Genomic DNA, 15240 nt, shown 5'->3' on the forward strand with positions numbered 1-15240 from the left:
CCTAATTAAATTAACTATGTGGTACAACCCATCTAGTAGAAGAAAATTCCATCAAATTAAAACACAATTACATCCAATTAACACAATGCATAGCCATCACAAGATTCAATTCATAAAGAAATCAAGTGTAGAGATTAATTATCAATCAAAAACATATAAGACAACATGAAATTGACATAGATAATCAAATGAAAGAATTAATTTATATTTCAAGGCTATACAAAAATTACACAAATAAATCCCCAAAAAGTGAAAAGAGAGAGAGATTAGGTTACATGTTTAGGGTTTATCCAATCCTAAGTAGAAGATTTAGCCGCTCATAGTTGATGGATTTAAGGTGTCAACAAGTTCCATCATCTGCTTCATCATCTCTCAGCTTCTTCTTAAAACCCTAGCCTGTTCTTGTTTTTTCTCCTCTTTCGCGTGTTTTTTCAGAGAGAACGTGATATTGGTACAGAATATAAAACTTAATAATTAAAATAATAATCTCCACTTCAATAAAATAAAAACTAACCCTAAACTAATGGCTCACTGGGCCATAAGTAATAACCCTATTAAAGTCCAATAGTTCACAAAATAAGCCCAAACAATAAGAAAATCCTATAATGTTGTCAAGTCCTGGAGGATCGATCCCCCAAGAGTTGGAAATTTCCTTTAAGCCCTATTTAGCTCCATTTTGGCCCTGAGATCATTGGTTTGCTTCTTCATCTTTGGGGACATCATCAAAGGCCTGAGATTGACCGCTTTTGAAAAATAAACACACTATACGAGCAATGGGCTACGACCTCTTTTTTGCCATTTTCTGAGCTTTTTCTAAATATCTTTGCTTGACTCCAAAAAGGCTTTAGTGAACCAAAATTAGCTCATTTTAACTTTATTACTCTGAAATACACATAAACATAAATTAGGACTAAAACATGAAATTAAGATAAATGCAAAGACTGAAATACCCTAACTTAGGTGTTGAAATGTGCAACATTTAAGCACTTATCACCTTCCCCTTCACTTCTTTGGATGAAAGTACACCTGATTTCCCACACAATTATCAAGCAAAACTACCGGTGAAAGTTTAATTAAAAAAAATCTCCCCTTAAATTGATCATTCATACATATCTCTCCCTTTTTTTGGAACAAATTGACAAAGACTGATAAGGATAGAGAAAAAGAAAGATCAGTGCATTAACATGAAGCAAATCATATAGATCATAAAGAAAGTCCAGAATAATGATAATGTCATCTTAAGAATAAGAACATGATGCATATGTCTATATGAACTTGTATACACAGATTATGAGTAAAATAAAACTGATAGTCAATACATACAATCAATCATCAAAATCATCCCCATAAAAAGGAATAGTAGTAGTTAGCACATCATCACCATCATCACTCCTATCATCCTCATCATCATCCTTATATTTCATAGATATCTCTGGAGCTGTAGGTCTGTAGACATCTTCTATAGAGCCACCAGCCTGTTGTGTCCTAAGCATCTTCACCTCTACCTTGAGATCTTGTATTTCATCTATGATCCTTTCAAACATGGCATTCTGATTCTGAATCAGTGATGAGTACAATACGTTAGCATCATTTCTGTGAAATTCCCTTTAAAGGAAAATAACTTGTTTGAATCTAAAATTTGAGATGATGTTTCATCTGAGCCTCTCTACGCCTTCCTTGCATTATCCCTAGTAGTCTTGGATTTGTTAAGAGAATGGAGATCCAACTCAGTCATGATGTTTTAATGATAAGCTTTGGGAGGAATCATAATTCTATTTTCCCTATAGAATCCCATAATTTCCATAGGAAAGGGAGAAGAATTCCTTCTGTATGAGCTTTCATTAATCTAATAATGGATGATGCAATATAAATCTGTGCTCCTATTGTAAGAAGATATAGAACTTGAGCTCGTTCTGCAGTGATTTCATCATTCTTCCTAAAGTATCCCAGGTTAACCATGCCAAATAAACTCAAGAATGCCGCTTCATCACGAGATGGCATGTAATGATCATACCTTGGAGAGCTCAGTACACAAAGAGCATCATGAATTTCTGGCAATTTTGGACACGAACCTTCAGGTGGTAAGACATATCCTGTACTGCTAGCCCTCTTAAGAACTCCCAGAATAACGTAAATTTCATCTTTATAGACTAGATAATCAGTTCCAAAGATTGATACTTCAAAGTATCCATTATAAACTTTGCGGATATTAAAATAGAAGTACTGAACCATGTCTGGTGAAGAACCACCTTCCATTTGAGTAAAGAAGAGCCAATTGTTCTTGTCAATGTACTCCACTAGTTTCTTCCTCGTACTGTCTATAAGCTTATTCAAACTTACATTCCTTTCTGTCTTGACCGGCCTGTCTTTGTAGACATTATTATAAGCTTTCCAAGCAAGTTCATTGTAGAATTATTCTTCAGTGAACTCAATCTTCCTTGTGGCTGAAATAGATGGATACCCAGTTGGTATCTCATAAGGACGAGAATTAGATGTCATGGGAGAATATGGCGCATCTAAAGGAGTGTGTGACTCATCGTGAGGCTTACGAATGACAATGCCGGTTCTAGCACGCTTTGGAGGTTTAGGAGTTGCAATTCTTTTGCTTTTAGCTTCTTTAGACAATTTTGGAGCCATTTGATATTCGGGAAAATTCACTTTGAGGCTTCAAAACTCTTTCGTGAATTTTGTCAAACACTTGGTGTGCAACCCCAAAAGTATTCTTCATAAAGGTTGAATTCAAATCTTTAAATCCCCAAAAATCAACAACAAAGCAATATTCAACCCAATTTTCAATAAATCAACTCCCAAGATCTTCAATCTCGTCACCACAATGATATTTTAACCAAAGATTAACGAAATCCACAAATTTGTTCAATCCTAACCTTCAAATTCAATCCCAACTTCATATCTCAAATCAAGTAAACAATATGATTGAAAGAATTTCCAAGCAAAGATTATGTTTTCTTAAGGTTTAAGATGCAAGATTGATTCTATGTAGTGATATGTGAAGATGTATGTAAGAGATGGGGTGAGAGGAGTTAAAAAATACAGTCAAAGGTGTATATAATATGACCCAAGCGTGCTTATATGAGGAATTTAAGTGCCTAGGTGCGGCACCTTGAATTGGTTCAGGATTGGCAGTGGCTATATGAAGAACCTAAACACATCTTGAACCGGTTCAAGTCTGGCAGATGCAAATTCAATACTGCCTTACATTCTTAAACTAGTTCAAGTCCTCCAGCATTGAATCCACAGACTAACAATTTTCCAAATTTTTTTTTTCACACACCCATTGATAAAAAATACAGAAACTTAAAAAAACCATTGAGCAATTTAATCTCATAATCTTTAAGTGGACACATAATCCAAATTTTTAGAAAATTTTATGAATGTCTATGAACACAAATACATGACACCATAGAATTATCAATGATATTCAAATCTCATAATGCAATCACAATATGAAATTCAACTTGCACTTTTTAAAGAAAAATTTAGAGATTCATCTAGCAAATTCGTGTGTGTGTGTGAAATCTAATCTCATCAAATTTCAATCAAATTTCGTCAAATCATTGTCTAAATCATATGAATCGAAAAGCATCAAGATAGATTGTTCTTGAGCAAATTTTCTAAGTAAGGCAGCTTTCACTCTAAAGAGCAAACATCAATTCCCTATTTCAACTTGTCTCCACCTTTCTTTTTTCTCAAATAACTCCACTTCAAAGTCTAATAATAGGAGCTTTTGACCCAAACTCAATAGGGAGCATTTTCCTTAACAAAGAGTTTAGCAAATTTCAAATTTTTTCTTTTCTTTTCATGCTGAATATATATTTTTTCTTAAAATTTTCATGCTCATATTTTTTTTTAACAATAATCTTTATAGTTTTTATGAGCAATATAACCTAGTCAACATTTCAATGATTTTTAATTAATTTCATTGGACTAGTACACAAAAAAGATATGAACTCGAGAGATTCAAATTTAAAATTCACATAACATAACAATCTTATCTAGATAAAATCAATTGAAAAGAATTAGGAATGTAAATAAGGAAATTCTTAAATAAGGAAATTGAGACAAATTCAAACTCAAATCTGCAATACTATAAAGTCTCAACCAAGATAAGGGCCTTGGTATTAACATTCAAAACGGAGATTCAAAGTGACAGTCACCTAATTAGCAAGCAATATGTTGTAAACAATCAGGAAAGTATAATCCTTATATAGATCTCTCAAGTGAATCTCCTCCTCAAAATACATAAATTAAGAAGGTTTATGTTTCAAATTAATGAAAATTGGATACAAATAGATTCATGTCTCACATTAATAGAAATGCATTTCATAAATTCGATGAACAAACTTAGCTATGTTCATCCTAAAATTAGGTGAATCAAATAGATTAATTAAGAATACCAAATGTCAAAGTGTAAAAACATCTCATTTGTTACATGAACCACCCAAAAGCATATATATACTTATGAACACATATAAACTTAATTGTTTAAGGGAAATTAATTAAAATAATAATTATTTAATTATATACATATTCATTTTTAAAAACATTATAAAATTATTTTAAAACATTTTCCAACACAATCTTGAAGTTGTTCACATGAGATTAGGGAAACAAAGATTTCGCTCACTCAATCATGTAAGATGTAACCTGCATTAATATTAGTGATTTTTGTCCCCACATCAAATTTGAATGGAGAAGATTTTGGACATATATGAGTGGGCATGTAGCATAATAACATATCTTAAACTTTTGAGTCAGATGACAAGCACTGCCAGATCAGTATTATCAACGCACACCAATTGTCAATTCGGTGTCATGCCAAGCGTGCATTGGATAAATTCACATTGCCATTGCGTTAAGCTACCATTCAAATTCTACAAATGTCATCTTTTTATTTGTAAACTCTTTCTCCTTTTCTGAATCAGAGTGGGTTCTAATAGAAATCAAAGTTGCTACCATTTCAATGATCTATAATCCATTTACCAATACAAGCAAGCGAGATTTAAGATCATACAAACTAGGATTTGAATAGGACTACTAAAAATATTATTATATTACAATGATCTTAAACATAGTTTGCTCAAACATCATTGGTTTTAATAGAAATTGTGTGTGTCTCATTTCAGCAATGAATTGCCTCTGCTAATAATCATTTTGGATGGTGCAGAAGCATCTCTATCACTTGGCTCATGGTTGGTCTTGCATCTTTGTCTTCCTCTACACAATGCAGAGCAACTCCAACCAAAATTTCCATCTTATCCATGTCATAGTTACCGTTCATCATAGGGTCTATGATTTCTTTGATCAACGATGTCATCAAAGCCCCTCTACTCCTTTTCTCCCTCACCCACTTAACCAACCTTCTCTGTTTCATCTCCCCTTCGTTCCCAATGGCGTTGACGCTTGTAATAGCACTCTTTCCGGTAACCATCTCCAACACAACGATCCCAAAGCTATAAACATCAACTTTTGAGGTTATAGGGAGATTGAAGACCCACTCAGGAGCCATGTAACCTCTAGTTCCTCTTATCCTCGAGAAACTCGGATTGTTCTCACCACCTCTGTTCAATATTTTTGACAGGCCAAAATCCGAGACTTTTGGCAGGAAATTAGTGTCCAAGAGTATGTTGTGAGGCTTTACATCACAGTGTAAAACCCATTCCAAGCACTCTTCATGTAAATAAGCAAGGCCTTTGGCTGTACCCACTGCAATATTGAACCTCTTCTCCCAGTCAAGTGTGTTTGATTGTAAATTTTCTGCTAAGGAACCATTCTCCATGTATTCATACACCAAAAGTCTGTGCTTTCTCTCAGCACAATATCCCCACATCTCTGTCAAATTCATGTGGTTAAGCCTTCCAATGGTGCTCAACTCTGCCAAGAAATCTTCTTCACCTTGGTTAGCTTCATTCAAACGTTTGATTGCAGCCACTCGACTATCGGACAATATGCCTTTATATACTACCCCACAAACACCTCTTCCTATCTCTTCACTGAATCCTCGAGTCACCTTTTTCAGCTCCGAAAAGGTGAATTTTCTGAATCCAGTTGCAGCAGGGAGATAGCCTTCCATTGCTGCATGTGACCTTTGTCGGGTTCTATACAAGCAACACCATACCAAAAGGATGCAAACTATCTCAAACAATCCAAATCCACCAGTAAACCAAAGAAAGAATCTCAGTTGCCAGATTTCGCCTTCTCTTTTATAAGCCCTGTCTAGCTGCTTGGTGTCGTCGTTTGAGCAACCCAACCTGAATTCCTCCAAAGGCTCGTTGTCGGATACTAGATCTTTTGGCGCTTTAAAATACAGAACTCCTCCAAAGTTCCCATGTCCATTGCGAAATTCCCTTTTGGGATAACAGTCATAAACTCCAGTTTCGTAGTTAAATCTGTAATGGAGCCCTCTGCAGTTGCACAACTCCAAGCATCGATTCTTACACATCTTTAACGAGTAATTACGCCAGATATAGAGATTATAGCCATAGAAATCAGCTTGGGGGAGTTTGATAAAGGCTGCCTCGTGATGTTTGCATGAGAGATTGAATTCGGGTTCACATCCATAAGACAAGTCTGTGTGATTTATCATCTTGAACCTTGGTAGGCACGAGCATTTCCTACCAACACTAGGATCATAAGTGCATAGACTGTTAGGTCCACAAGCACCATGAATCCTACAGGTTTTGGAAATGGCTTGCCACGAAACAACCCAAGTCCCACTTGGCTCTTCTAGGCTGTACAGTCGAAGGTTTCCATCAGAATCAAGTGTCAGTCTTCTTTGAGGCCCCTTGCCAAAATCAGTTGCTTGAAACTCCACACGATCGGATGACTTGAAATGGCCTCTGGAATCAAATACAGCATTTCTGGTGTCATTGTACCTGTTGGAAAATAAATAAAAATTTATTCATTACATACAAATCGCCACAAATTCGTCGTATAAATATATATATTTTTTCCAAACTTGCAGTGCCATGAATAACAAAAATTAAGTATAATCAAATATTTAACAATTATAATAACAAAAATGTTATTAAAATTTAAAATTATGGTAAGAAATTAAAAAAAAATAAAACTATAATATTTATTTATATATTCATTATTAATAGGGGTGGATTCGAGGTTTTGGAGGTTTTAAACTTTCTTTCCACTTTCCAAATTTACTCGTAACCCTAATTGTCAAACCGATCCATACTACACATCTCCAATTAAAATTCAAGATTTAATATTGAATCTGATGTGACGATAAGACATTAATGTCCTATATTTTAATATATATTATATTTAATTCTTTTATGTATTTGTGTTATCTATTTTAGCAAACTAAACATATAAATTGTCAATTGAAAGAAAAAGAAAGAACAAACAATTGCACTAGATTTCTTTCTCTATCTCTAATTTGCTTTTCTCTACCTACAATGACGTGTTTAATGTCATTTTTTTTTTAAAAGAAAGACAAAGAGGTTGGACATCTAGATTTATGTTCATAATCTTGTTTTATGCCTGACATGTGTTTGTTTTATATAAGTCGAAGAGTGTGAGATGTATTGGTTGAGTGTCAAAAATGTGTTGACCAAGTGCGTGTGTTTGCCAACTATCTAAAATGTGTCGGACAAATGTTTGAAATAGACACGACCATGAATATCGAACATGTGTGCAGAAGTGTACATGAAGTATCGATGTTTGACAGTGACATAACACTTTCATAGACTAGTCTGTGCTTCTTAGCTTTTGGGGCAACTTCAACTCATAGAGACTTAATGGATCATTTTTTGCCATCATGTATAATACCCCTAATTTTAAAAGGATAGTCTCGGTATTTATTTATTTGTTTTAATTGTATTTTTTTAATTATTTAATTAATTATTTGACTAATTGCTTATGTGTTTAATTGAATTAGGTATTGCTTGATTATTTGATTATGTGTCTATGTATTATTTATATTTGTCTATGTGTTAATTGTTTAATTAGATTATGTGCTTAAATGGTGTTTTGATTAATTGTAAATTAAATGTTTTCTTTTCTTTTATTATTTTATTTTATTTTTCTTTTATGGTTATGGTTAGTAGTAATGGGCCAACCAATTGGGTCCCATGGACTACTTGGATAGGAGGTTGGATGTGTATGGATTATTACCCATGGATAATGTATGTATATATATAGATATATATTATATACATATATAAAAAAGAAAGTAATTTATTTATTATTTTTATGGTAACTTGGATAATAATCTTTAATCTGATGTATATGTTTTATATTTAAATAATAAAAATATACATAGATTTGATACGTGTTATGTTTTAAGTTACTTTATAATATTATGGTAACTTAACTATTATTGGATAATCCATTAATAAATAATGGAATGTGTATAATTTATTTATTTAATAAACATATACATAAATTATATACGTAACATATTTTACTTACATTTTTAATATATATGTCAAAGAGAAAGTAATTTATTAATTACTTTTATGATAATTTGGGTAGTAATATTTAATCTGATGTATATGTTTATTTAAATAATAAAAATATACATAGATTTGATACGCGTTATGTTTTAAGTTACTTTATAATATTATAGTAGCTTAAATATTATAGGATAATCCATTAATAAATAATGGAATGTGTATAATTTATTTATTTAATAAACATATACATAAATTATATACGTAACATATTTTGCTTACCTTTTAAATATATTTTTTTTCATTTTTTTTTAGTTGACTTGGGAAAAGGGTTAGGGTTATTTTATTTAACCTATAAATATATAGCTATAGGTTGTAAAAGGGGGTTAGAAATATTCACGTGATATATACTAGAGAAATAGTGTTAGAGAGGGAAGGAGGAAAAGGAAGGAATGAGGAGAAAAACCCTATTGAGAGAAGATCAAGGAAGAAGAAGTTTAACTTTCGATTCGAAAGTTTAATGTAAGTTCTTCTTCTATCTCTTTCCCTTTGATTCGTGTTTCTGTACATACCTAGGAAATTCCAAGATTTATTAAACACATAAAATTAAATAATTATGCATGTTTAATTGGATTAAAGCATAGGTTTTTATGAAATTGGTTCATATCTGTTCTTGTGTTATGAATTAAAAAATGCATGATTTTGATTTGATTTCTGGTGTGAATTTTTACATGTTTGAATTATGTATTTTTCATATCTGTAGAATGATGGAACGTAGAAACATGCCTAGGATTCCTGAACATTAAATAGGGACTAGATTTGGGTTTAAATAAATTTAAATACACTCAATCATAACGATGCTTGCTATTTCAATGTTTAAACAAACGAATGGATTTAATCTTTTAAAATACTTTAGCAATTGAGATTAAATGTGTAGGATGAATTGGATATATAGAATCCTTATTTAACGGTATAATAAAATATCATCATGTATAAGATTCAGTTTGTGTAGGACATATGATATAGGAAGTTTAAAGAAATAATCAGTCATTCCTATTATGTGATAACTTGATATCATATTTATCATAGTTATTTATGGAATGTTTGATTTATTTCCTTAATTGTTACATCAATTGTTGGATTGTGTGGTTTAATGCACCGATATGGGACGGTGGCATTCTAGGGATGGATTAACTTATCAGTTAAGTCCTACCTATTTTTTATAAGAAAATAGATTAACTAAAATGTTAAGTCCTACTTATATTTAAGTCAGGTCAGCTGAACAAGTTGAATGACTTATGGAGGATTAATTTATTATATAAGGGAATGGATTAACTAAAATGTTAAATCCTACTTATATTCAAGTCAGGTCAGCTGAACAAGTTGAATGACTTATGGAGGATTAATTTATACTGGATAGGATGGTTATTAGATTATATATATATATAAGTATGGTGCCATGATATGAGCTTGAGTCTCAGGATCAATGGTTAGGGTGCGTATATTGCCAGGGATGTGTAGCTAGATATAGTGTAGTTGTGTACCCTGGTAGGTCTAGGTACTCATGCCCACTATATGTGCGTTTTGCATGTTGCCTACTATTCAGGTTGAGACAACCCTATAGTCTAGTGAGGTTCCTTTAGTGTGTATATATATATACGGATTACTAGTTACTGTTGGATTGACTAGGATGTATACGTGTATCGGATCTCTGCTTGGACTGTAGTAGAGTAGAACTTGTTTGTGGGCCTGACCCACCATTATTTTTCAGGTGTTCGTCAGGAGTAGAGGTTGTTCGTGCTGAGCGGGGATCAGTCTACTTCATTCTTCCGATGCTACATAGGAGTTCCTTTATGATTCAGTTTCCTGATTTAGACAGTTATTGTTGCCATTTGTTTAGTTTGGATTTTGTAGGGGTCCACACAGTATGGATTCCCGAGTTGTATTTTGGAGGATCAGTTGTATCAGAAGAGTTTATTAATTAATGGAAATATATTATGAGGTTTATTATTAGATTATCATTTTAGTTTCTTGTCAGCATTTTATTTATTCTTTTTTATTCTTTTATACTCTGTGTTCGTTTATTATCAATTTGTTTTGATATCCTCGGGTATTCGGGCATGGGCCTGGCCAACCCGCATTCGAAAATTCGGGGGTATCACATCATGTAGGCCAATTAATGGATCGAGATAGATTCATACTGGATCAAGCCTAAATTGATTCAAATTCAATAAGAGGTATATCTGATATGATCCGTTATGATAATCCAATGGATTATTTTTAAGTGAATACATATTTGATTTGTAATTTGTTAGAAATAAAGAGAGAATAAGAAAATGTTATATTGTATTGTTTTATATTGAATACATGAAGAACTTATTTATAGGAGAAGATTTGGGGTAGCATGCTAGGTGAGTAATGATCAGGTCATCTATACCTGGTAACTAGCTAGGTAGTTGGAGGTAATAGTACTTTTATAATCTAACAGCCCCTCAAACTTAAGGTGAGTATGAAACCAGCTTGAGTTTGGAGACGAGATCATAAAAGCGGTTCAGAAAAGATTTGGTGGAGAAAAGTACTATTTTCACCCTGATGTAACTGACATGGCACCGATATTAACGTGGTTGATGACATGGCAACTGAAGTGGCAGGTGACTTGGCATTACTGCTGGCACCTTTGTTGCGTGGCAACTGACGTGGCATGACTAATGTGTCTGACGTTGCACCGATGCTGACATGTCAGGCGACGTGGGGTGGATTCGTGAAGATCTTGGAAGTAGGTGTGGAGCGTGGTTTGGGAAACGCATATGGCGCGTGGTGGCGCAGTGACAGAGTTGATCTGACACGTTGTGACGGGATTATCGCTGTTGCATGTGAAAGTGCATGGAAAAGTGGGATTATCACTTGAGGAGCATGGTGGCATGGTGGCGGAGTTGATCCGACATGTCGAGGCGGTGACAGAGTTGATTATGAATTTGAGATTAAAGGTCAAGATACGAAAATATAAGTTTGAAGGTTGATCGTCGTCGAAGATGGGATTAATGGTGCCATCCAGTAGATTATTAATAGATATTAAAAGACTATGTTAGAGATGAAGAGAGAATGAGAAAATATTATATTGTATTGTTTAATATTGAATACATGAAGAACTTATACGTAGGAGAAGATTTCGGGTAGTATGATAGGTAAGTGATGATCAAGTCATTTATACATGGTAACTAGATAGGTGGAGGTATATATGGTAAATGGGTATTTTATAATAAGGGATATAATGATACTTTTATAATCTAGCGTTATTAATTGGATATCAGATTTGACAACCCAATTGTTAAAGAAGTAATATTTTTTTATAAAAAAATTAAATGTAAAATGAGATTAGCCAACAATGATTAGGTAAAAGAAAAGAGAAGCGCGAGAGAAAAATAAAATATATATAAAAAAGAAAGTAGAAAATTGGTGTTTGACTTTTTATTAAGGAAAAAACAATAAAGAGAGACAAAATAGAGAAATGGAAGAGGAAGAAAAAAAATAATGATCAAAAGCATTTAAATAGTTTGTCCACTTTTATTATCAATATTTTATCTTATTAGAACATGTAACAACTATAGTATACATGTCTATATATTTGTATGAACTACATACATACCAAACATAAAATATTCCCTTTTTTTTTTAAATTTTTTGAAAAACTTACTTTTCTTGTCATTATTATTAAATTTAGTACGTCTAACTTTCATTAATATAAATTAGAGCAAAAAAATATTAATTTTCCATTACAGTACCTTGACCTATTAGCTTGATTGCTCAACAACCATGGGTCTGGCCAAAAGATGCTAGACGTTTCAGGACCATCAAAGATCATACGGAGGACGTTATCATCGTCGAAGAACAGCTTATAAAAACCCGAAGCGCAGTTAGTTTGGCTCCTTGATGAGATAAGCTTTGTGTACCTTGTGAGAGGTTGTTCAGGAAGAAGAGTATCTGTTGGTGAATCAAAACTTTGCCAAAAGACAACACCCTCCGGAGTACGGAGAACAAGGTTACCACTGTTGTATAGTTTTAATTGCAGTGAAGAAGAAGTTGAAACAGTGTTTGTGGCCCAAGAAATGGACTGACCAGCATCGGTGAGGATGAGATTTCCAGTTCTAAGCAGAGAGAGCTTCGAGAGTCTTCCATTTATGGGTTGGTCTCGATTTGCCATCCAAACTATGGTGCGATTGTGAACATGGGATGGCTTGGTGAACCATATAGCAAAGCTGTAGGCATTGAGACCGACGGCGTGAAAGCCGGCGGAGAAGATTTCATTTGGCGAAACCAAGAGATCCGATGGTTTCTCCACTGAGAGAGACGAAGCTTTATGTAGAGTATCAGATATTGAACATGATAAGCGAGAAAAAGAAGATAGGAACAAAGACAGTTGGAGGAAAAAAATCAATGTGGCCATGACTAATTGAAAATGGTGCACCAGATTTAGCCAACACATATGTTTGTGTGTGTGTGGGGGGTGGGGGGATGCTAACTTAGTCGCCCAAGGCGTCTGTCAGCAGCCAATAGGCTACGCTGCTGACTTTTGGATTTTTTTTTTTTGTTTTTTTGAACCGGTCACGCCATGGTCCTGTCTCCTTTTTTCTCTGTTCCCTCTATTTCTCTCTCTCTACTTCGAAGTCTTCGGCGGCAGGCAAAGATCATAACCTCTCCTCACCATATTTGGCTCAGTCTCTCTCTAATCTCTCTCCTCACCATGGTGCATGTTTGTAATTTAGAAACTCACTCGGTGGTGTCGGACTGCAACAATTGCGCCATCCAAGATTCAAACTAAATCCAATTGATTTTGGGTTTTGATTTTCCTACAATTTCGTATATGGGTTTGGTTCTGTTAAAATTTTATGACTCAAAATTATTTCATCCACTTGGATCAGCTTTATAATTTGTGGTCATCAAGTTTGGGCATGCAGACTGTTGATCACTTTTTTTTTTCGGAAATTGTGCAATCAATTTCACTTTGTCAAAGTTGTCCCATTTTTTATTTTTATTTTTATTTTTATTTTTATTTTTATGGGAAGGTAAAGTTGTCTCATTTTTCTTAATTCCTTGGTGCACAAGAATATTTGGATCACTCACTACGTCAGCAATTGTCTCAGATTTATAATCAAATGATTTTGGCTTGAAACACAAGATTTAGTCTTGCCTTGTGGGACCATCAACAATGTGTGGTCAATTGAAGCACAAGATTTAGTCTTGCCTTGTGGGACGATCAACAATGTGTGATCAAGAAGCCTTGCAGTGCCAGTAATATCCATCAACAATGTGTGGTCAATTGAAGCACAAGATTTAGTCTTGCCTTGTGGGACGATCAACAATGTGTGATCAAGAAGCCTTGCAGTGCCAGTAATATCCATGCGTGATCAGCAAGTACATTTTGGCTATAAATAGCCTTGTGCCTCATGGTATAATGTATTGAAGATTATCAATTTGCATTTTGTAATATCCAGTTAGAGTGAGAGAGGTTGTGGGTGTAATGAGATTTTGGGTGTGAGTCACTTTATATTGTATCTCTATATTTTCATAGTGAAATATTATTCTGTCTTCTCCCTGTGAACGTAGACATAACCAAACCACGTAACTTCTTATCTCGTTTGTGTGTGTGTCATTTTATTTTTTCTTGCCATTATTTTTCTCTTGTTCTCATAAACTCCTATTCGATCCTTATTTTATAACAAACTAGTATCAAAGCTCGGTTCGTATATTGCGTACAGATACTGTTCATAAATACGATACTATTCACTGAGAAATTTTTGGAGTGGTTTTTGAGATGTCGACCAAATACGAGATTGAGAAATTTGATGACAAAATTAGTTTCAGTCTTTGGCGCATTAAGATGCAGGCCCTGCTGGCTCAGCAAGGTCTAAAGAAGGTGTTGTTCGAGAAGGACAAGTTGCCAACAACTATGTCTAATGAAGATAAGGATGAGGTCGATGTAAAGACGCGTAGTGCGATTATTTTGAATCTAGCTAATGAGGTGCTGCGTGAAGTTATTGATGAAGACACGGCGGCAAAGTTGTGGCTGAAATTAGAGAGTCTGTATATGACGAAGTCTCTCACCAACAGACTTTACTTGAAACAGAGACTCTACACCCTTCGTATGAAGGAAAGTATGCCTCTTAAAGAGCATATTGATAATTTCAATATTATTATTATGGATTTGAAAAATACTGGTATTAAAATTGATGACGAAGATCATGCCTTTATTTTGTTGTGTTCTTTACCTCCCTCTTATGAGCATTTTGTTACCACATTGTTGTATGGAAAAGACACGATTAGTATAGAGGATATTAAATTCTCATTGAACTCTCAGGAGTTGAGGAAAAAGGTGTTTGGGAATACTGAAGATGAACAAGCCGAGGGTTTATTTGTAAGAGGCAAAAGTGAAACAAAGAGCTCTGGTAGTAGGGGAAAATCTAGATCTCATAAAAATATGGAATGTTACTACTGTCATGAGATAGGGCACATCATCAAGTACTGTCCCAACTAAAGGCAAATAATGGGAATGGCAAAGAGAAGGTTCAAGAAGCATTTTCTGTGGCAACTGTTACAATGAGTGATTCGGAAAGTGACAATTATGTTCTTATGACAACTTTGTGTTCAGGTATGTCATTTAATGACAGTTAGATTATTGATTCTTGTTGTTCTGTTCATATGTGTCCCAGTAGGGATTCTTTCTCTTCTTATAAAAAGGTGAAAGGTGGTTCGATTTTGACGGCGGACAGGAAAGCTTTTAAAATTTTGGGAATTGGAACAGTCAAGATCAAGACGC

At 34.0% G+C, this 15240-nt stretch overlaps 1 protein-coding gene across 1 annotated transcript; it reads right to left on the reverse strand.

The window, feature by feature from the left end:
• Positions 1–4891: 4891 nt before the first annotated feature.
• On the reverse strand, positions 4892–13293 carry LOC132276450 (putative receptor protein kinase ZmPK1). The gene is made up of 2 exons (XM_059777876.1): positions 12209–13293; positions 4892–6893 (listed from the first exon to the last, which is right to left on the reverse strand). The coding sequence occupies exons 1-2, from the start codon at positions 12907–12909 to the stop codon at positions 5168–5170; spliced, it is 2427 nt and encodes an 808-aa protein (XP_059633859.1). The 5' UTR covers positions 12910–13293; the 3' UTR covers positions 4892–5167.
• Positions 13294–15240: the final 1947 nt, after the last annotated feature.

Source organism: Cornus florida, unplaced genomic scaffold (genome assembly GCF_030987335.1).
Source record: "Cornus florida cultivar Cherokee Brave unplaced genomic scaffold, ASM3098733v1 CherokeeBrave_3.0.0_Hap2_Chr10, whole genome shotgun sequence".
NCBI classification, from domain to species: Eukaryota; Viridiplantae; Streptophyta; class Magnoliopsida; order Cornales; family Cornaceae; genus Cornus; species Cornus florida.

Bases quoted from the DNA above. Each gene is read 5' to 3' on its own strand.
- LOC132276450 (XM_059777876.1), bottom strand. From the start codon at position 12,909: ATGTGTTGGCTAAATCTGGTGCACCATTTTCAATTAGTCATGGCCACA. The intron at 6,894-12,208 runs GTACTGTAATGG...ATTTTCCAACAG, and splicing joins AATCAAGCTAATAGGTCAAG to GTACAATGACACCAGAAATG.